Genomic DNA, 19,743 nt, shown 5'->3' on the forward strand with positions numbered 1-19,743 from the left:
AGTTTCAAGAACTGCTTCTCGACGCTCGAGCACAATTGAGCGTTCAGTCCCGTTCGCAAAAGTCTTGGAGATCCAAGTTCATCTAGGCCAACTGGGTGCCGACAGCCGCCCCTTGTGCCGGAGTGGTGTGGTGTGGATGGTTCTCCAAATGACGGTGGTCTCTTCACCGTTATGTTGGCATAACCCATGGACAAGGGACAGTTTTGCAGGAGACTCACTTTTGCCTGCTAAAGTCAAGATTTTCGAGCTCAGCCTATCGTTGAATTTGTTGTGTCAGCTTGAGTGGAATCGCTGCATGGCTTTTACGTCTCACAGACTCTCAAGGTCTCTTAGGGTATTTGTGGCGTTGGGTGTTCTAGAAACAAAGTTCCTCGCCCTAACATCCCACCGGAGAGATTTTCGGGGAGCTACGTTGGCAAGTTGGTAGTACCTTAGAAGGGTAGCACACCCCACTGATTAATGCCCAGCAATGATGGATCGGGTTGCTCAGCTCCGATACCAAGGAACTAATGTCACCTCCCAAGGCTCCCAAGGTCAGAGACACCCCCCGAAAGGGCCCGGTTACGGCTATGACTTGTGCCAGGAACGTACATGGAATGGAGTGTAGGTATTGTCGCCTGAGAGGGACCGTTGCCGGGGATTGAGGATTGAGCAGCGAGAACAAGTGTGGTGCCGAGAGACACATGCACAGTTCACAGTTCGGTCACGGAGCGCCTCCCAGAGCCAATCTCCTCCGTCTCCTTCTCTCTTCCCACGCATTCCCCGTCCTCCGTATCCCCCAACTGACTGCCAGTCCTCACACTCTGCCCTACCTTACGTCAAGTGAGCTGGGACAGTCACGCACAGTGTGATTGTTCCCCGGATTTCTCCTGCATAATTACCTAGGCATAGCTCGGAACGAATACAGTAGCTAAGTAGACACGCTGCCGGCTGCGCGCACGCATTCAAAGAGAGAGACCCACGCCGATTGTTCTCCGGAATGGGCAACCCATGAGCCCTAGACTGAGCCTCATCTGTCTCTCCATGTCTATTGTACGCGCCGCCGAGTTCCGGTGAGCAACGAGGGCGCGCGCCTATCGAGGTAATTGGGAGAATGGCAGACCTGTACGGTAGCAACACCATCGGCAACAGCAGCGTCAACAATAACAACAACGACAACCTTGGACATCACCTCCGACCCGACAGACCACCGACAGCCGCTGCCACCACCACCGCCGCCGCCTCAACGACGGCAAACATAACCGCAGACCTGGCCGCCGCCGCAGCTACCACCGTGACAGCATCAGCCGCAGCCTCGTCCGTGTCTCCGAAACCGACAAAGCGGTCCTCGGCGACGACATGTGTCACCTGCCGGGCCCGTAAGGTCCGCTGCGACGGCCGACGCGACATTTGCAGCAACTGCGAACGCCTCGGTTTCTCTTGTACTTACGAAGACCCATCTTCTGATGCTAATGGTGTTGCTGCCGCTCCCACCTTTCCCTTACCAAGACGCCGTGTCCGACAAGCATGCCAGAGCTGTCACTCACGTAAAGCTCGGTGTAGTGGTCACACACCGGCTTGTGACCGATGTCGTACCCAAGGCATCGAGTGCGTCTACAGAGCTTCCAAGCGCACCCGGTTGAGCATCAATCCCTCGGGTCTCGTCGACCAAATAGTCAGATCACCGACTTCGTCGAACTCGGCACTCGCTACCAATCGTGACGCTCGAAACCGTCGGTCATTGTCCAGGGATGATGTGGCACACGATTCCGATGCCGCCATGGCCGATGCTATGGCGTCCAACACCCCCAGCACCTTTAATCATGATCTGTAGGCTCACTCTTACTGTCCTTACTCACCCTCGTGCCTCATCCACTGACTGAATTCAGCTCGGCACCTGATCCTCAGTTCGAGTCTCTGATAAGTCGAGTTCTGGACAATTTCTTTCGCCATGTTCATCACATTCCCATGTTGTCCTTCCTTCACCGGGCCTCTCTCATGCAGCGGCATAATGTTGGCGGTCTAGACCGGCCGCTGCTGTTGGCTCTCATTGGCATCACGAGCATGCTCACTGACCTTGGGCCGGGAACGCGAGAGTATGGCGAGAAATGTATTGATGAGTCTGAGGGACTCATTTTGAAGGGCCTCGAGAATGCGTCAACGATCAAAGTGCAAACACTTGCTCTCATAATCAAGTATCGGATCTTGACACGACGCTTCTCGAGCGCTTTCATGCTTGCTGCTACCGCGGCCAGATTCGCTACGGCTCTTCGACTCAACTACGACAACCCAGATTTGTGCTTCCTCGCCCAGGAATCAAGACGCCGTCTAATGTGGGCATTATTCATGATTGACCAAGGCATGGCTGGAGGATACCGCGATCTGACCCTGTGGACGCCCGAGACGATTCACATTTCGCTTCCTTGCAACGAGAGAGACTTCGAGTTCGATCTTGCGCCGCCATCGTTACGACCGCTGGTCCCTAGTCCCGATGAGTCCGAGAATGACGATATTGGCAGCTTAGCATTACACGTCCGCATTCTCTGGCTCCGCGGCAGAATCCTCAAGTTCGCCAAGCGAGCCTCAAATTGTTCCAACGACGACCTTGGACGCCTTCAGGAGCAACTCCAGTCGTTTGCAAAGGAGCTCTCGGACTTTGCTGAGCGCTTGCCTGTGTCGTTCCGCTGGTCTGACAACAGCCTGCGGTTGAGAGCATATTCTCCACGCCTTTGCGTCTTCATCATGATTCATGTCTGGTTGCGGCAGTGCAACTGTGATCTCTTCAGGATAGGACTTGTTGGGCTTCGCGATTCTTTGACTAGATCAGCTGCTGAACGGCTGGGGCCAGAATTCATCGCTGGTTGTCAGCGCCAGTGCTACGAGCATGCGATGGAAATGTCAAATATGTTCACCTCCATCAGAGCGCTGGACCATTACCCCGTTGCGGACCTCGATATGCCGGTGTGCGCGTATCAGTGTATCCGTATGCTTTACTACATCTACCATTTGAACGCGGAAGAGTACGGTCTCACGCCAGATATCCTTCGTAAAAAGGCTTCGGTTTGTCTCGAGGTGACCAAGGGCTGTTGCTCTGGAACAGCTGCAGTCTCAATTGTTAGTAACAATGACGCTCTTGTCTCACCAAGGAGTTTACTGATCAGTGATAACAGCAAGCCGATCTTCAACGACTCATGGACCACGGTCTCTCGATACAGGCTACCCCTAGTCGGCTGCTTAGTGAAGAGCCCCAGGACGAGAGAAATGGCAACGGTGCCAAGCGCATCCGCCTTGCTCGCGCGAAGCAGGTGCAGTTGGCGGACGATCCAGATAGAGGCGCGCCGGCGGCCGACGAGCTCACCAATCGACCATTTGGCATTGGTGCTTGGGAAGATATACAGGTTCCCGAATCCAACAAGCCAGACGAGCAGGCGCCTGTGCCATCACAACCCACTGCGCTCGGCTCACTGGAGGTCAATAATGCATTCGAGGGAGCACTTGACAGTCTTGATTTCAACATGGAACCCATGGGGTTGGATTCCTTGGCATGGTTCTCAAATGAGTGGGCACAAGGCGATTTCCAAGGCGAGTTCTAGTGCCGGAGAGGTACACGGGGATGTACACCGGAATCCATGGGCCCTGGAGCAAACTCTAAAGAGATATTTGATGCATACGATTGGTCATTGTATAAACACTTCAAGCTTTATCGACTATATTGGCCAAACCTCCTTTGACCTGAACCCTGAAATCAGACGTTGACCCATCTTATCCCGCCGGCGTGTGGGCCATTTCCTCACCGTCCGAGGAGGTCGGGTTATTAACTTATCAACAAGCTTGAAGCTTTCCGGGTGTACGGCAACACTCTTGGTATCTCCGCGAGCCAGACTTGTCCAGTGACGGCTAACGGCCCAAGCATTTGCAACGTTGCCACAGCTTGGTTCAAAGTGAGAATGGTCGGTATGGTCCAGCATGCATTTGAGATAGTACATTGCAGGAACCATTTACAGTCCTAGAAACTTAGGTAGTAGGTGCTGGTTATTGAAGGTGGCTTTCTTAATGAGACGATGTGACCATGAATACCGCGTGGCTTGAAAATCCTGGGACATGAGCTTGCGAGCATTGAGGAATGAATGAGCTCGAGAATATTGAGTTACAACTGAAAGCAAGTGCAAACGCTAAATACCCTGCCGTGACAATCTAAGAAGCTCCAAGGCCACATTTCCAGCCAAAGAGTTGCGTAATTCACCGCCTCTTGATGTTGATGTCGAGTGCCAGAGGCTTCCTCAGGAATCCCTCGTTGGTCTCCATAATCTCTTGTCTCAGCTCAACTTTGTACCTCCTAGCCCACGTCGCGACGATGAGCTTCATCTCCATCTCGGCCACGTTCCTTCCGACGCATGCCCTGGGTCCGGTGCTGAACGGGATGAAAGCATTTTTCTGCCTCGCCGTAAGCGACTCCCATCTCTCGGGGCGGAAATCGTCAGCGTCCGGTCCCCAAATCTCCTTGGAGTGGTGCATGGTGTACGAAGGAACGCTGAGAACGGTGCCGGGAGGGAAGAAGTGGCCGCGAATGGTGACGCCGGGTGAGTTTTCGGGGATTTGGCGTGGTAGACCAATGCCAGAGGTGGAGTGGAAGCGGAGCGTCTCGTCAATGACCATGGCGAGGTAGGGAAGATCCTTGATCATCTCGTAGGTCGGGACATCGACGGTGGGGGCGATGGCCTCGTCGAGTTCCTTTTGCAGCCTCTCCAATACGCCAGGGGTTCTAGCAGCGTGGTACAGAAGCGCGCAAGAAGAGTTGGAAGTCGTGTCGCTACCGGCAATCAGCTGCGTCAAGGCCTCGGCAGTAAGCTCCTCTCTGCCCAGAGGCTCTCCCTTGTCGTCACGTCCCTCCATCAGTCGCGCAAGCAGATCCAGTCTGTCGATATCGGGAGGGTTGTCCAGTCTAGCCTTGACACGCGCGATAGCCATGCCCGCTAGATTCTGCACGGCCTCCAAGCCTTGGCTGAAGAAGGGATCCGGAATGTACTTTGCCCAGGGCTTCAGGTCGGGGAGAATTCCAAGAGTGGCAGAAACCTCGCCTCTCCGGTTCAGAATTTCAATGGCGGGTGCGTATATGGGCGGGCTGTTGGGGGATTCGCGAACCTCGGCGATATCAGCACCGGATGCAAGCATGCCAAACGGCGCACCGAAGGCCAAATCGCCAATAATGTCAAATGCCAGGTAGTTGAACCATTTCAAGCAGTCAATGGTGGCGCCAGCTGGGTTGTTCTTGGCGAGCTCATCCCACTTTTGGACGAAGAGGACCAGGTTCTCGTGCATATAAGGCTCGAATTGGCCAATTGACTTGACGGAAAAGGTGTGCGACACAATCTTGCGCTTGCGTGAGTGCTCATGACGGTCTCTGGTGTTGAAGAGTCCTCTCCGAATGGAGACAAAGGCGTCGTAAAAGTCTCTGGTGCGGGGTCAGTATGTCTCGAGTCAAAAATTGAACGGTCTTGGCTCTGGCGACTAGAGCTTGAAGCCCACCACCAAAGGACAGCGCATAGCCCATTTTTGAGTGAGCGAGAACACTTACGACTTGAGAAAGCCGTTGCCGTGACCATAGATGGCCTGAATGGCCTCATCGTCGGCAATGCTCACATGGTTGGGCTGGATGCGAACCACGGGCCCCATCTTCTTGTGGATTTCATCGACGGTTTGGTATCGCGTGCCACGCCGGACAACGGAGAGAAGCCACAGATTGGTGAATTGTGCTGGGAACGGTGCCGGAATTCCACGAAGGGAGCCGAATGTGACGAAGAAAGGGTAAAGGTAGTAGACAACTACGCCTACGACCACCAGGGCCGGTGCCCAAGGCGTGATGAGAAGCTCTAGGATGGCCATAGTCAAGCTTTTCTCGTCATGAATGAAGCTGGTCCACCTTTCCAAGATTCGGACAAGGGAGGTCGAGAGGAGTTGATATCTGAGTAAAAAGGGTCCCAATGGACTTCAACAAGACTTTAGAGTTCCACGGGAATAATCAAAAAGTTGTCGACATGTGGACGCCGGGGGCCCTTCTTGTACTTGTTCTCTCGTGAGTGTGGGTGTGGGTGTGGGTGTGTGAGAGAGAGTATCCGTCCCAAGGTGCTAAGGTTAGTTACGTTTCCCAAAACACAAGCAGCAGCCATTTAAAAAAAGATGATAACAAACCGAGACACCCGTGACGCTACGCTATGCGTTAAGCTTTCTTTGGGACCCTGTCCTGGTGGATATCGCGGGGCGCGGAGAACCGACACGCCTCTTCCCCCGTCCAAATCCTTTGGCTAAGACCAGACGACGCCCCCCTTGACACAGCCATCCCGCAACGAGAGCCCTAATTCCCCCCCGCGAGTCCCCGCACGGCACTGAGTACGGCAATCACGGTCGAGACGGCAGTCAAAGTCGGGATCGCGAGTCGGGGCTCTGACACGGGGGATGCCCATCCTTTCCGGTCAAACGCCCCGCTGGCATAACCCACAGGTGGATGTGCTCGGCCTCACAAAACGGCTTGGCCGCACGTCATACGCCTCCGAGATTTGCGTTGCCTCGGGTTTAAACACGGAGCTCTGTTCATCGCGAGCCATACCGAGGCTTGCAAAAGAAGACGTGGTTGAGTAAAAAAATACTGTCTAAATTGTACAACCACTCCCTATATACGATGTATGTGTGCCAGAACAAGGTCCTTGTCCAAGGTGCCTTTACCATCCGGCCCTATGGGATTTTCCAATGTCCACCAAACGCCAGAATGAATGCAACATACATGTAAACTTCAAGTGTATGGCCAAATGATGAGAGAATGAAGGAAGTATGAGTACAGCAAAACGCTACCTGAATGCCAGCCGTCCTCTCGTGCTTCTACCGTAGCTTAAGGTACGTCGAGGTCCTTTGTATGAATAGTGACAAAAATGGCCAGAAAAAACAAAACCGCTCATCTAAGCATATACGATAAATCTGGCAGCTCACGCACAAATTGTTGCACAAAATCATAACCCTCGGTGCTCGTCTTGGGCGGTTGCGCCGTGGACGGCGTCTGGAAGCCCGTTGTGCGTGGGGTTTCAGCAGGCCCTCCCGCAGATACGCCGGTAATACCAGACAGCAATGGGTCCGGCGGGTCGTTGAGGTTGGCTGCGATGGATATATTTGCTGGTCGCTTAACCGTAGACGCCGGTCTGAATGTGTATGTATTCGCAGATGCTGGCGGGCTGAGAGGGCCGTCTTGGCTTTGGGGTATACTTGCTGCCGCAGACATTGTGGAGGCGGGGGTGGGGCTGCTGATGACATTGCCAATATCCCACAGTCCTGATTTGTTACGGGAATCATTTTCTTTGTTATTCCCGGTGCGGAGTGCATCGGCTCCCGGGTGACTGCTAGTCAGGAAGGCATCGGGAGGCGGCATGCTCGTGACTTCGGCTAGTGGGTTGGTCGAGAATGAATCCCAGCTAGTCTTGGGAAGGGAAGTGGAATCCGTTGCTTCAGCCGTCGTTGGAGAAACCATGTCTCCCCATTCATCGTCATCCGCATCTGCACCCGCATCCGCACCCTCAATCTCCTTTAAGCTCGTAGCGCTGAGTGCTGGTGGAGGTGTCGGCGCGGTCGGCTTGATGAACGCCGGGAGGGACGCATGTGACTTTGGCGCGTTGTCAAACCCAGTGAAGGCCAGAGGTAGTGGTATACCCGTAGCCTGAGGCTTTTGCATCGCCGTTCCCGATGGTGGTTTTATATCCCCAGACCCGCTGCTCCAGCCAAACGTCGCCAGACCCTCCCAATTGTCGTTGCTTTGTCCCATGGCCGGCGTGCTCCCCGTAGAGCCAGGGAGAATAGGAGCTGCCGATAGCGAGGGCAGGCCGCTTATTGAATGTGTTGGACGGTGGATGGACGCTTTCCGCTTTGCCTTACGGCCGAACACTCTGTCGAGATCGACCGGAGATGCTGCTGTAGTCGCGTCCCAGCCGAAGCTTTTGCCGCCCGCATTTCGTGCCAGTCCTCCTCGGAAAGGTCGTCCTCCGAACGAATCTTCCTCTATCCAACGACGAACAGTTTTCAACGTTTCTTGCCGGAGAGTGGAATTCGTCCAGTTGATTCGGACATAATTGTCGTCGTCTCCCGCATTGTGCTTGCGCAAAGACTCATGGCGGGACAATCGATACCACATCTTGCGCTCGGAGATGCTCACGAAGCTGTCGTGTATGACTCGATCCGGTACATCTTCGGGTGAAACTGATTCATGCAAGGAGACGTCTGGCAGGAGAGCTTCAAGGTGTTGAAGGTCAACCTTGAAGGGCTCGTGTTCTGGGCGTGTTGGCTTGTCAATCTTGATGGTCTCCTCTTCAACTTTGCTCCCTTTATCTAGTAATTCCTTTGCGGTCGGCTCCAGCGTGTCGCGAGATTCCATTTGCTCCTGATCCTCTTCTGCCAGGTAGTCTTCGGTAGTTCTCTGGCAGGGTAAATCTCCTGAGCCAATATCGGGCCCTCGGCTTACACTACGGCGTAATGAAGGCGCCCTCTCGGGGGAATCTGTGTTTCGCTTGGCAATGCCGTCGTACATCTCAACGAGCTCCAGAACCTTGCCAGAGGCTTTCCTCTGCGTAGGTTTCGGTAACGTATTGTCTTCGATAGAGGTTATAGGGGAGTCAGCGTGCCTCGCGCCTGTCTGTCCGTCGTGTTCGTCATCGTTGTCAGACGAGGCTGAGGCCGAGGCTGATGAATGAGCGACATCGTGATCGTGCTTGGGAGTAGTTGGGAATCGATCGAAAATAGGAGTATCGCTGAACTGTAGGTATTCGTGTGAGGGGTCGGCAAGAGGTTCGGCGAATTGTGTAGTTATTGGCGTATGGGCAATGAATTCCCTTTCAAACGCATTGGGAGTATTCTTTAAGCCCAGACCGATCTGCGCTTGCTCGAGCACAAGCGGCGGGACGTCTGGTATCTGGGGAAGATCGGCCAAGGGTTCGGGGTCGTCTCTTGTATAGGTCGATACGTGGTTCGCCCAGGGGTCAGGTGAAGGCTGGCCGGGGGAAGCGCTGTGAGGGGCGGTGTTGGGAGTAATGGGAGGTCTCAGTCCCGGCGAGGGTGATCGGCTTCGAGGCCACCTGGGTGTGCTGCTCTTCCTTCTAGGCCTGGGCTCATAGCTCGGTGTCAGACCTTCGATTGGCGTGGCATCGTTGCCCCAAGTCCACGGAGATGCATTCGCAGCCTGACCAGGGTCAGGGGATGCCCAATCGCCAAAGGCATCGTCGTCGAGCCAGGCTGACTGGCTGGAAGGTAGGTTCAGGTTGCTCGGGGTGGAGAGGAAGGCGGGTGGTGGAGGTTCGATGATAGTCTTGGAGGGACTGGTGGAAGGCGCATTTGTATTGTCGGTAGATGATGCCCACGGGGAGCCCCATGGATCGTCCATTGTGCGACACTACAATTCATGATGCTGAGGAAGTCGATATGAGGAAGTGTGCGGTCTTCCGCAAGTGAGGTTGTTGCGATTGAGGGGCAGACTAGATAGCCATGTTATTGTCTCTTGAATTCGCGAGCCGCGACTCGGTTGGTCGCAGAGCGATTCCCCAAGCTATGCAACAGGAACAGAAGCGAGACTGGAACAAAGAGGGAGTTCCAAGAGCGTGAAGCGGATGGCGTTGTCTCAACGAGTGGACGCGCTAGTGTCAATGAAGAACTCGACAGTAAGGACAAGCTTCGCGAATTGAATTGTTTAAGGTATGGACGGAAAAAAGGGAACGGAGATTGCGAGATTTGAGATGGGAGATCAGACTGGGAAAGGTAAGGGACGCACTGATTGTTGCAGGCACGGAGATGGAGACCCAGAACCAAGTCCAGAACCAGAAATGGCATGCAGTTGCCAGACGACCTGACCCCGTCGTGGATTCCGGACGTGTCGGAGAGCGTCTGTGCGCGACCAGTAGCCCCTTCAACTTCAACTCACTGCGTGTCTGGGATTGGAGCTTGGCGTTCTACTGGTGGGTCCCACGGTTCCAGCCGCGTTCCTTCCCCTTCCCCTTCGAGTCCATCACCTAAGCACGCTAAGTAAGGGACGGGCTGCATGCACTCCATTCAATGACCCGACGTTTAGCCACACGGAAGTAAGATATTTTATCGATAAGAAAAGGATCACAGATAAGATAACATACCTAAGCACCCAGAGCCACAGCATTCCATTCGCGCCGATTGCGGATGACAGCATGTGAGTGAGTTGAGTGTTGGAGGGGCAGACCAAAAGTCCATGGGATGCCATGGAATTCTTCTAGAACACGTCAAACGTTACCAACAGTACCATCCATGATCTACTTACCTAGCTATCTCCAGAGTCGATCAGTTCGGGCATAGGTAGACAAGACTTTTACTCACGGCCAGAGGCAAACTTTCCCCTTCCTTTGGCTTGGTCGTCTTTTTTGTGCTTACCAACCCCGCGGGCTCACACAGTCACACTGCCATTGGGTGGGGAACAAGCATAGCTTGATTTTAAATGATGCCCATTTGACTTGCTCTTCAACCTCACCTTCATCTCTGGTGACATAGGTACCTTACTTACTCGGTGCACTCCGCTTTTCCGACGACTTCTTCTATGCAGCAACTCTCACTCCCATACTTCCAAAGATTACATTGTCATCAACATGTCGCTTTCTAAAGTGAAGCACATTGTGCTGGTATGACCCCTCATTTTTCTCTCCGTGTAACTGAATGCCGACTGACTGGCCATGCAGGTCTTGTCGGGCAAAGGCGGTGTCGGAAAGTCTTCAGTGACGACGCAACTGGCCCTATCCCTCGCGCTCGCAGGGCATTCTGTGGGTGTACTCGATGTCGACCTTACCGGACCTTCGATCCCTCGCATGCTGTCGATTGAAGCAGAGAAGGTTAAGCAAGCGCCCGGAGGCTGGCTCCCCGTGCCTGTCCATGACGCCGTCGAAGAAAAGGGTATCGGCTCATTCCATGCTATGAGTCTCGGATTCCTTCTGCCCAGACGCGGCGATGCCGTTGTCTGGCGCGGACCCAAAAAGACGGCCATGGTCCGGCAGTTCCTCTCCGACGTCTTGTGGGATGAGACGGACTATCTACTCATCGATACGCCCCCGGGTACCAGCGACGAGCATATTTCCCTTGCCGAGACACTGCTGCGAGATGCTCGGCCTGGCCAGGTCGCGGGTGCCGTTGTAGTTACGACACCGCAGGCGGTTGCCACGGCAGATGTCAAAAAGGAGCTCAACTTTTGTGTCAAGACCAATATCAAGGTTCTCGGTGTGGTTGAGAACATGAGCGGCTTCGTCTGTCCTCACTGCTCAGAGTGTACCAACATTTTCAGCTCTGGCGGAGGAGCCGTCATGGCCCAGGAGTTCTCGGTACCATTCCTCGGCACCGTACCCATCGATCCTCAGTTTGGCGAACTTGTCGAATCCGGCAGGAGGCCGCAGTACCCTCAAGGGACGCAAATCCACGGTCAGGATATCGGTCAGGCCGAACAGGAGGGCGAGACAAAGGGCGACACTCTTGTCGAGAAGTACCAGGACTGTTCGCTGTCTCACATCTTTAGCGACATTACTTCCAAACTCACAACAACGGTAGAGGCACAAGCACAAGCACAGTCATAAGCAAAATGAGCCATCTACGGATACAATGTCAACTCAAGGAGTAGACGACAGGCTCAGTCGCTGCACCGTGCCACAAGTCTTTACCCCTGGCGAGATGAAGAGGACGCTCGGCTTGGTGCCCAATTCTAGGCACACAACGTACCAGGGGTTGAGAACAGCCATGAACCGCACCGTACTGTGAGGTACAGAAACACTGGGCATGGCGAAGTCAAAGCAGCATGCGAAATTCCAGCTCAACACGCATCTGAGGGATACTGGGAATTTCTAGAGACCGGACAGCATATAGATGCCCACTCCACGCTGACCGGGCCCGACTCCGCTGTCGTTGACGAAATCCGATGGGCGGCCCAGTCATCGATTCGTAGAAAGGTTGGAAGCACGTGAGGATGCATCGAGATTGGTGGCATCCCGGTGCCTCGGACGGGCAAAGCCCCGCAAAAACATGGCGGTACCTGTCAATCAGGTACCTTGCCTAAGCCGCTGTCAAATCCCTGGTACTGCGCAAGAAGCCGCAAGAAGTTGAAGCACGATGACTTTCACCGCATGTCCCACCACTCGTATGTATTTACCGGATATGGTATGAGGAAGAGATGCATTGCCTTTTTCTATCAACTGGTCCTTACAATGCGATGCATCGCGATTCGAGCCTATCTATCTCTCAGAATCCTTCACATTTGGTGACTTTGCTGTGCTGACCTTACCTACGTAAGTGTATCCGTACAAGTTACCCCTCCATGACAGGTGGTGTTAATCTTAGGTCCAGGCCTGGGGCTGCGAAAAATGACGTCTGAGTCCCGTTCTTCAGCGACACGTCCCCCCCTGCAGTGTATCTAAGCCACCAATGTCTTTCCCTGTCTGAGCTGTCTCGCAACCTCCAGGATGTCTTTTCCGTCCTTTCCCGGGCATAGCTCTCCACTGGCAAGTGAATTCAATTGACTACCAACTACTACCTTACGCGGCGCGATACTTCATATGGTTTGCAGCAGAGTCGAAGGTAGTGGGAAAGGAACAGGTGTTTTTTATCAGCAGGGAGACCTTGGGCATTCCCAAAACGGCTCTCTGCAGCGGACAGTCGGTCAAGAAATACCGCCAAAAAATGTTGCCATCTGAAAAGTGCGCAAATGGAAGTATCCGTGAGACCTGGACTTGGTGAGGGAGGTACTTTAGAGCAAGTACTGCCATGTATGTTTTAGCCAGAATGTCCTCCCAGTTGGCAGTGGCAGCTCCTCGTACCTCACGTACAAGTAGTAGCTTGGGCTGAAATTTTTGTGTGGCCGGGGAGGGGTCGCCCCCATGCCGCCAATTGTCGCTCAATTTGCAGAAACAACTTTTTTTAGATATTTTTTTATTTTTTTCTTAACCCACCCAGACAACGCTTCCCCTCCACCACGAACCACAACGAGCACATCCACATCCACCACGACGGAATCCCTCCCGGAGCTTCAAAATTGACAGCCTACCTTTCCACGCCGAAATCTTTCTTCGGTTGTGCGACCTGCAAACCTCGTCTCTCGACCCGACGGAAACCTCATGATCAATACACAAACCTAGTACCTTGCGACGGTCATCTTCCTACTGGTGGCATTCACGCTGCCCCTCGTTCTGCGACTTCAGCCAATTTCTGGCCATCTATGAACCAAGTCGACCTCCTCCGCTTCCTCTCCAAGCCCGCAAAGTAAGCCCTTCACTCTCCTCTTGGGTTCCTCGGTGGAAGTATCATCCATCGCATGCTCTATCTACTGATCGATTCAATCCGACAACCATTGACTACCTTCATAATATCGGCGCATCCCGCTAACGTTTCCCTTCCCTAGGCCCAGATAACACCTGCTTAAACACTAGGCACCAAACACTTCCATAGAAGCATCGCTCTTCTACTAGATTCCGTTTCCCACCATCCAACCGACTTCCCATCGCGCAGATAACCTCGTCTGCCGGGTCCGATACTCCACCACAGGTATCGGTTTCTGCCAGAGCGAGGCCCTACAACAAGACACAATTCCGATCCTTAGGGTTATTTTCCTACCCCTCAACGCTCGACCTCCCTAACGTCCTCAAGTGACGTTGCACCTTCTATACACTGTTTGCTGCTGGCTCCGCCAGCCTCCAAAATTGTCCACCCTCCTGTGGGCCTACTCTCTCAAACGAACGCCGCAAAGTTCGTTTGAGCGGTAGCTAGTGTCCCGCGGACTTCTAGCCCTGTACCGGGAAAGTCATCAAACATCCAAGCCTACTCTTTCTCACGCGAGCTCCCGGGTTGCGCCTAAAGAGCTAGTCCTGCAGAAGATGGTCAACCCCTCCGTCCCCAACGACTACGCCCTCTCCCCGGCTGAGGCTACTCCTCATCTGACAATCAATCATGATGTCGCTGCTGACCTAGACTCCACCAACGCCTTTGAAGGTAATACGCGTAGCCTAAGCAAAATGACAAGCCTCTGATCCGACCGCTTGCTGACAGACATACTCTCTAGGCCCGGAGAAGCTCCTCGAAGTGTGGTTCGCCCCTGGCCCCGAGTCCCTCCCCGCGAGCGCTCAGCCCAATGGCCTGAAAGCCGTTTCCGCCGACACCTGGGTTACCATGCTCGACATGGTCAACTGCAAGATCCTCTCAGTCCTTGAGTCTGACTCTGTCGATGCCTATCTCTTGTCCGAGTCGAGCTTGTTTGTGTTCCCCCACAAGCTCATTCTCAAGACCTGCGGCACGACCACTCTCCTCCTGGGCTTGCAGCGACTCCTCCACATCGCGGCTGAACACGCCGGCTTCCCCTTCCATAACGCCAAGGAATCCACCAACGTCAAGGCTGCTGCAACCCCCTACCGAGTCTTCTACAGTCGCAAGAACTTTTTATTCCCTGACCGTCAACAGGGTCCCCACCGAAGCTGGAGATCCGAGGTCAAGTACTTGGATGACCTGTTCGAGGGTGGCAGTGCCTACATGGTTGGCAAAATGAACGGCGATCACTGGTACCTCTATATTACCACGCCGAACAAAACCTTGACGCCCCCTAGGACTCCTGACGAGGCAGAAGAAGCTGCTGCATTCGCCGCCAGGATTCCCACAGGTAGCGTGGCCAGTTTCAGCAGCGGCTTCGAGGAGCGCAGTGACGAAACTCTTGAAATTCTCATGACCGATCTCGACCCTGAAAATGCGAAGCAGTTCTACTTGGCGGACGCGAGTGCGGTCGCTACCGACAAGTTGCACTTGCCGCAGACACAGGCGGCTCGGGACGATGCCCACCAGAGTTTGGGTGACATGTCTCAGGTTCATGAGAGGGCGGGCGGCGAGGACCATGTCGACGTCTTTGAGAACATCGGCGAGTCTGACCTCAACGATGGCGAACGTGCCGCCACTGAGGCTCTGACAACCGAGGGTCACGCAATTGGTACTGTTGTTTCCGAGGGTTGCGGTCTCTCCAGCGTGTACCCAACCAGCAAGTATCCCGGAGCTCGCGTCGACGCCTACCTCTTCAGCCCTTGTGGCTTTTCCGCCAACGGTGTTGTTCCTGCCATTGCCGATGAAGACGATGACTCGAAGAATGAGAAGGGCGGAAATGCCGCTCATTACTTCACTGTCCACGTCACCCCGGAGCCCAACTGCTCATTCGCCTCTTTCGAGACCAACGTCCCTGGAGGCCAGAGTGGCCGTACCACGGCTGAGATCATCGAGCACGTCGTTGACATCTTCAAGCCTGGCCGCTTTAGTGTTACTCTGTTTGAGGCCAAGGGCAAGAGCGCCAACCCCTATGGCATGGGTGATTATGCTTCTCGTGCGACTGCCGTTCAGCGTCTCGTTGACCCTGTCCGCGGGTACCGTCGCATTGATCGCATTGTCCATGACTTTGAGGATTACGACCTCGTCTTCCGCTTCTACGAACGGGATGACTGGGCTGGCGACCGTGAGGCTCGCCTTGGAGAGGAGATGTGAGTTGCCCTCCAAGAGGCGTTGGCTATGTTTCTATTCTTCGAACGCGTGATGCATCTAGCCATAGTCTGTCCGGTAGCCATCCCGTCCAAAAACGCTCGCTATATATCATACACATATCTTTGCAAGGTATTTTTATAGTCAGACACTGTCAATCTTTGGATTTAGTTGCAGGATTTGTTTCTGAAAACAGATTGTTTCGTCAATAAATCACGAATCAGAGCCCCCTACACGTCGTCCTACCCACGAGCTTTGTCACTTTATCTGACATCCTGGGCCTGCTCCACTCATTGTCTGATATCTCAATCGACCATGATCCCGATGCGCTCGATTGCTGGGCAGATTTCTTCCACACTCAACGAGGCCGGCTGCAAGCCACAGCCATCCGGTTCAGCTACAAATTCTTGACCAGCCTCGGGCCGTTATTGACATGTCTACTGATATTGGCAAGGAGAAGCCCAGGCTTGAGTTGAGTCTGCCAACCACGCACAGTTTTCCGAGGCGTTTATGGCTGCTCAGTAGCAGCCGGGCTCTGGAATGCATCAGATCGATAGGCCTTTGAGTCCCGATGCAGCGGTGCTCCAGCCCACAACCACCCCAGATGGCCGTTGGCCCCCAGCGACCAGTGCCTCGATTTGTCTCGGGCTGGAATGTTGAGAGCCCACCCGCCACGCCAGCAAGTGCTGGCAGCCATGGCAAAGACACCAGCCATCCCACTTCAAGTGATATATGAACATGCTCAGAGAAGGATATCGGAGGAGGGGTGATTTGGACTCAAGCAACAGTCAAGCATCCGATCAACCCTCGCCGCCTTCTGCCATGGCTCCTTCTCTCAAAGGCGACGACACCGTCAGTGTCGTCGAGTCGTTGGAGACAAAGTCCTCCATGTCAGGAAGCGATGTTTCCACAAAATCCCCGCCCAAGCCTCTCCCGATTGTCATGATCGCGGTCATGTTCTTCATGATCGTCGCGTCCGGAGGAGGCCTTTGTCTTTCGGCTCTTCAGTTTCGGCCCTCAAAGACTGGCGAGCGTGACTGTCTCAGTCAGAGCTTCATCCTGTTTGGTGTAAGTGCTGCCCCCAATGCCTGTGGCTCAGTGGAATGCAGGCTAACAATTCTTCACAGTCGATGATCTCCCCCATGTACGTGGTGTTACATATTATCGTGTCGTTCCGCAACTACCAGGTTGTCAAGAGGCAGTCACTGCAATCACCTTTGGTGTCATGGGCTGTCATTGTTGCCCGCTTGGGTCTCTTGCTCTGGATTCCGGCCGTGATTCTCTCTTCGGTAGCTCTATCACATTACCCCGGCTTCGTGACACAAAGCCCAATTACTGAGCTGAATTTCTCAGTATCCGTCATCGGAATGTACGTCGCAGCCTGAAAATGCATGCATACAAAATGCGCCTGGGACTAACACTCTTCGACTAGTATTTGCAGCATTGTCGTCATTCTTGTCCTGGAGATTGCATCGCACCCATTCGAGTTGCCCTGCTTCAGACGGCGGAACACGGTCACTTGTCTAGTCAGCGCCTTCGAAAAGGATCTCAAGGACGAGGAAGCCAAGCCTGCAAGCCGGCCAAACAGTCGTCCTCCGACCCCTCCAGCCTACTATTATTTTCCCGCCAACCACCGACACACGATCCCGGCCCCAGCAAGAGCCAAACTCGTCCGCAAAGCCAGCTACCCCCGGCGCCGAGAGCAAATCCCACCCGTCCCGCCTATCCCGTACCCGCACCCGGACTCCCTCGGCATCATGCTGCCCATCGCAGAGCCTCTGCCTCCTCTTCCCGAGCTGGAACAGACTTCCGTCGCGCCGGCCATCAAGATCACCCCCGCCAACGCGCCCGAATGTCTCTGCCCCGGGAACGGTAAGCTCGCCCCGCCGGCGAACAAGGACAAGCCGTGTCCCCCTCCCCCCGGAACGGCGTGGGCTAAGGATTGGGAGCAGCTAGCCGTTGATACCGGCGTGCGACGAAACGGGTCATTGAGCGACTATGGGTCTACCGTCGGAACGGATACGCTTGATGGAAGGTTCGATACCCGTGGAGTTGCGTTGAAGCCGCCTCTGCCTTCGATCATCGTCACACATAGTCCAGAGCAAGTCTGACAGCCGAAATGTTGTGGAAAAGTTGGATAAACTTCCTTCCTTTGAATGCTGTACTATTTGGTTGTCTGGATAAGGCGAGGTTATGGATTACGGGTCATGGGTAACGGATTACGGATTATGGGTTATGAGCAGATGCAGCGTTTTTTTGTTATCTTTACGAGTCGTCTTGTTGGATTTCTTTTGTAATGAATCTCAATTCCATTTTCTCGAACACTGTCCTCGTACAATCTTTTGAGAGCCTGGTGATGATCTTCTTCCTGGGATCGAAGTTATGCTCCTCACAAGTCTGACGCCCGAGCAAGCAGGCCAGTCATCCCGCGCGGGAGGTCATCGCAGGCTCCGTAGTGAATAATGTGACGATCTGCAAAACACGTCAGATGCCCAATATACTCGGAAAAGCAGACTCGCTAGAGTTGGACGAGGCCCTCCATGCTTCTGGTTCATGATCCTGTACCAAGCAGTCGTGGAGGCTGTTGGGTGGATAACGAAGAGTATATAAACGAGGTCACAGCATCAAGCACATTATAGCCGTTCTTATGCTTGGTACCATTCTTTGACTCCTCGATCTCTGCACTTCACAATCCAATCCATCATCAGAAAGGAGATCGAGCAGGTTCCTTCGCCTGCGAGTCTAAAACCATGAAGATCCAGAAGTTGCTTCTTCTACCTACTGTCTCCTCGGCCACATCGACGGGCTTTCCTACCTGCTTGCTCGGGCGCGGCGGATGGCAACTGGGTCACGGCAGACTCGATCTTTCTGCTTTTGCGGCATATTGAAACATCATCGCCGTAACTCTCAGCTACCGCACAAATGGTAGGATACGCTCAATCTACAATGATCATCATCTACACAGGCATGTATCCTCTAGAGCTAACGCATGTGCTCTATAGTCTTTGGCTTCCCTACTTCACCTGAGATCCCACTGCTGGAACCAAAACCTGGGTTTACACGACCAGCGTCTCGCTCTCACTTGGTTACAAGAAATCATCGCCTCCTTTGACGGCGACCCGTCCAAGGTTACAATCTGGGGCCAGTCCGCAGGCTCCTTTTCGGTGGACCACCACCTCAAAGCCTACGCCAACGACACGCTGGTCCCATTTCGAGCTGAAATCATATCCAGCGGCCAGATGAGTTTCGGAGATCTCGCCCATCCACCGCCCGGAACCGATGCCTAGACGGGGCTTTCGCGTTCAGTCGGGTGTGTCAACGCGACAGATGAACTAAGATGTATGAGGGTCGTTCCAGCGGAGAATCTAATCAGCGCCATGCGAAAGTATCGCATCATTTTCGGATCACAATTCAATAACGTGACGGCCCTCAGCAAGCCGAGTGATCTCTGGAGAAACGGGATCGTCGTCAGAGTTCCTCTTCTGACGGGCGCAGTGGGGCAAGAGGGGCGTGGGCTGGTCAATGACAAAGTCAACATGACGGCCTTGTTCAATGCATATCTTCCGCCGGCTCTGATATCGTCCGAAGACCTGTAGACGATTGTCTCCTTGTATCGCTCTGATACCCGAGTCAATAATGACTTTGATCTTGCTTCGGTCATTGACACTGATTTGCTCTGGTCTTGTGTACGTTTTCTCCTCAACCGAACCTCCCCAAAACTTGAAGTCGCTGACGAACAGGCGGGGCCTCAATCCACCCTTGCCTCAATAGCAGCCTCGAATAACATCTCTACCCGGCTCTATCACTTCATCAGCTCCATTCCAAATCTCTTCCCTAAAGAGTACGACTGGCTAGGCAAATTTCACGGCTTGGAGATTGTTCTTCTCTTCACCGATCCGGATACCACACCTTACACCCCTCAGACATATGCAGTGTATGAATACTTCAGGGGCGTCGTTGCGCGCTTTCTGAAGAATCCTTCCGCAGGCCCTGGGTGGCCGGCCGTGGGGTCGTCTTATGCTCCAATCGACGTCGCGGTTCTGGGGGATGTGGTTGATACCTCGAGCGTCAAGACGGTGTCGAATTCTACGGCCATGAATGAGAGGTGCAAGCGTTTCGACATGATATGGCCCAAACTCGAGGTTTTATATCGCTATGCTCACTCTCATAGACATCGATGAACTTGGTTCGTGCAGATATATTCATACCGAATCTCATATTATTTGACAACTCCTAGCC

At 53.8% G+C, this 19,743-nt stretch overlaps 8 protein-coding genes across 8 annotated transcripts; 6 read left to right on the forward strand and 2 right to left on the reverse strand.

The window, feature by feature from the left end:
* Positions 1 to 1,093: 1,093 nt before the first annotated feature.
* Positions 1,094 to 3,572, forward strand: CLUP02_07111 (uncharacterized protein; the record flags this gene model as incomplete). The annotated part of the gene is made up of 3 exons (XM_049286107.1): positions 1,094 to 1,809; positions 1,869 to 3,093; positions 3,150 to 3,572. 3 exons carry the CDS (start codon positions 1,094 to 1,096, stop codon positions 3,570 to 3,572), a joined length of 2,364 nt encoding a protein of 787 aa, XP_049143250.1.
* Positions 3,573 to 4,218: 646 nt separating this feature from the next.
* CLUP02_07112 (cytochrome P450) lies at positions 4,219 to 5,862 on the reverse strand (the record flags this gene model as incomplete). Its single annotated transcript, XM_049286108.1, has 2 exons — positions 4,219 to 5,431; positions 5,555 to 5,862. 2 exons carry the CDS (start codon positions 5,860 to 5,862, stop codon positions 4,219 to 4,221), a joined length of 1,521 nt encoding a protein of 506 aa, XP_049143251.1.
* Positions 5,863 to 6,925: 1,063 nt separating this feature from the next.
* Positions 6,926 to 9,391, reverse strand: CLUP02_07113 (uncharacterized protein; the record flags this gene model as incomplete). Its single annotated transcript, XM_049286109.1, has 1 exon — positions 6,926 to 9,391. The coding sequence occupies one exon, from the start codon at positions 9,389 to 9,391 to the stop codon at positions 6,926 to 6,928; it is 2,466 nt and encodes an 821-aa protein (XP_049143252.1).
* A 782-nt stretch (positions 9,392 to 10,173) lies between these two features.
* Positions 10,174 to 11,585, forward strand: CLUP02_07114 (uncharacterized protein; the record flags this gene model as incomplete). The annotated part of the gene is made up of 3 exons (XM_049286110.1): positions 10,174 to 10,183; positions 10,519 to 10,646; positions 10,704 to 11,585. 3 exons carry the CDS (start codon positions 10,174 to 10,176, stop codon positions 11,583 to 11,585), a joined length of 1,020 nt encoding a protein of 339 aa, XP_049143253.1.
* A 25-nt stretch (positions 11,586 to 11,610) lies between these two features.
* CLUP02_07115 (adenosylmethionine decarboxylase) lies at positions 11,611 to 17,615 on the forward strand (the record flags this gene model as incomplete). The annotated part of the gene is made up of 19 exons (XM_049286111.1): positions 11,611 to 11,757; positions 11,835 to 11,909; positions 11,982 to 12,162; positions 12,248 to 12,273; positions 12,327 to 12,396; positions 12,464 to 12,734; positions 12,779 to 12,823; positions 12,955 to 13,073; positions 13,137 to 13,260; positions 13,645 to 13,747; positions 13,815 to 13,986; positions 14,057 to 15,506; positions 15,569 to 15,593; positions 15,729 to 15,939; positions 16,000 to 16,025; positions 16,109 to 16,229; positions 16,298 to 16,572; positions 16,632 to 16,873; positions 16,937 to 17,615. The coding sequence occupies 19 exons, from the start codon at positions 11,611 to 11,613 to the stop codon at positions 17,613 to 17,615; spliced, it is 4,362 nt and encodes a 1,453-aa protein (XP_049143254.1).
* A 185-nt stretch (positions 17,616 to 17,800) lies between these two features.
* On the forward strand, positions 17,801 to 18,392 carry CLUP02_07116 (uncharacterized protein; the record flags this gene model as incomplete). The annotated part of the gene is made up of 4 exons (XM_049286112.1): positions 17,801 to 17,857; positions 17,918 to 18,053; positions 18,144 to 18,158; positions 18,217 to 18,392. The coding sequence occupies 4 exons, from the start codon at positions 17,801 to 17,803 to the stop codon at positions 18,390 to 18,392; spliced, it is 384 nt and encodes a 127-aa protein (XP_049143255.1).
* Positions 18,393 to 18,426: 34 nt separating this feature from the next.
* Positions 18,427 to 18,791, forward strand: CLUP02_07117 (para-nitrobenzyl esterase; the record flags this gene model as incomplete). The annotated part of the gene is made up of 2 exons (XM_049286113.1): positions 18,427 to 18,429; positions 18,507 to 18,791. 2 exons carry the CDS (start codon positions 18,427 to 18,429, stop codon positions 18,789 to 18,791), a joined length of 288 nt encoding a protein of 95 aa, XP_049143256.1.
* Positions 18,792 to 18,845: 54 nt separating this feature from the next.
* Positions 18,846 to 19,685, forward strand: CLUP02_07118 (uncharacterized protein; the record flags this gene model as incomplete). The annotated part of the gene is made up of 3 exons (XM_049286114.1): positions 18,846 to 19,034; positions 19,101 to 19,609; positions 19,676 to 19,685. The coding sequence occupies 3 exons, from the start codon at positions 18,846 to 18,848 to the stop codon at positions 19,683 to 19,685; spliced, it is 708 nt and encodes a 235-aa protein (XP_049143257.1).
* Between the last annotated feature and the right edge of the window lie 58 nt (positions 19,686 to 19,743).

This window comes from Colletotrichum lupini, chromosome 4 (genome assembly GCF_023278565.1).
Source record: "Colletotrichum lupini chromosome 4, complete sequence".
Classification (NCBI taxonomy): Eukaryota; Fungi; Ascomycota; class Sordariomycetes; order Glomerellales; family Glomerellaceae; genus Colletotrichum; species Colletotrichum lupini.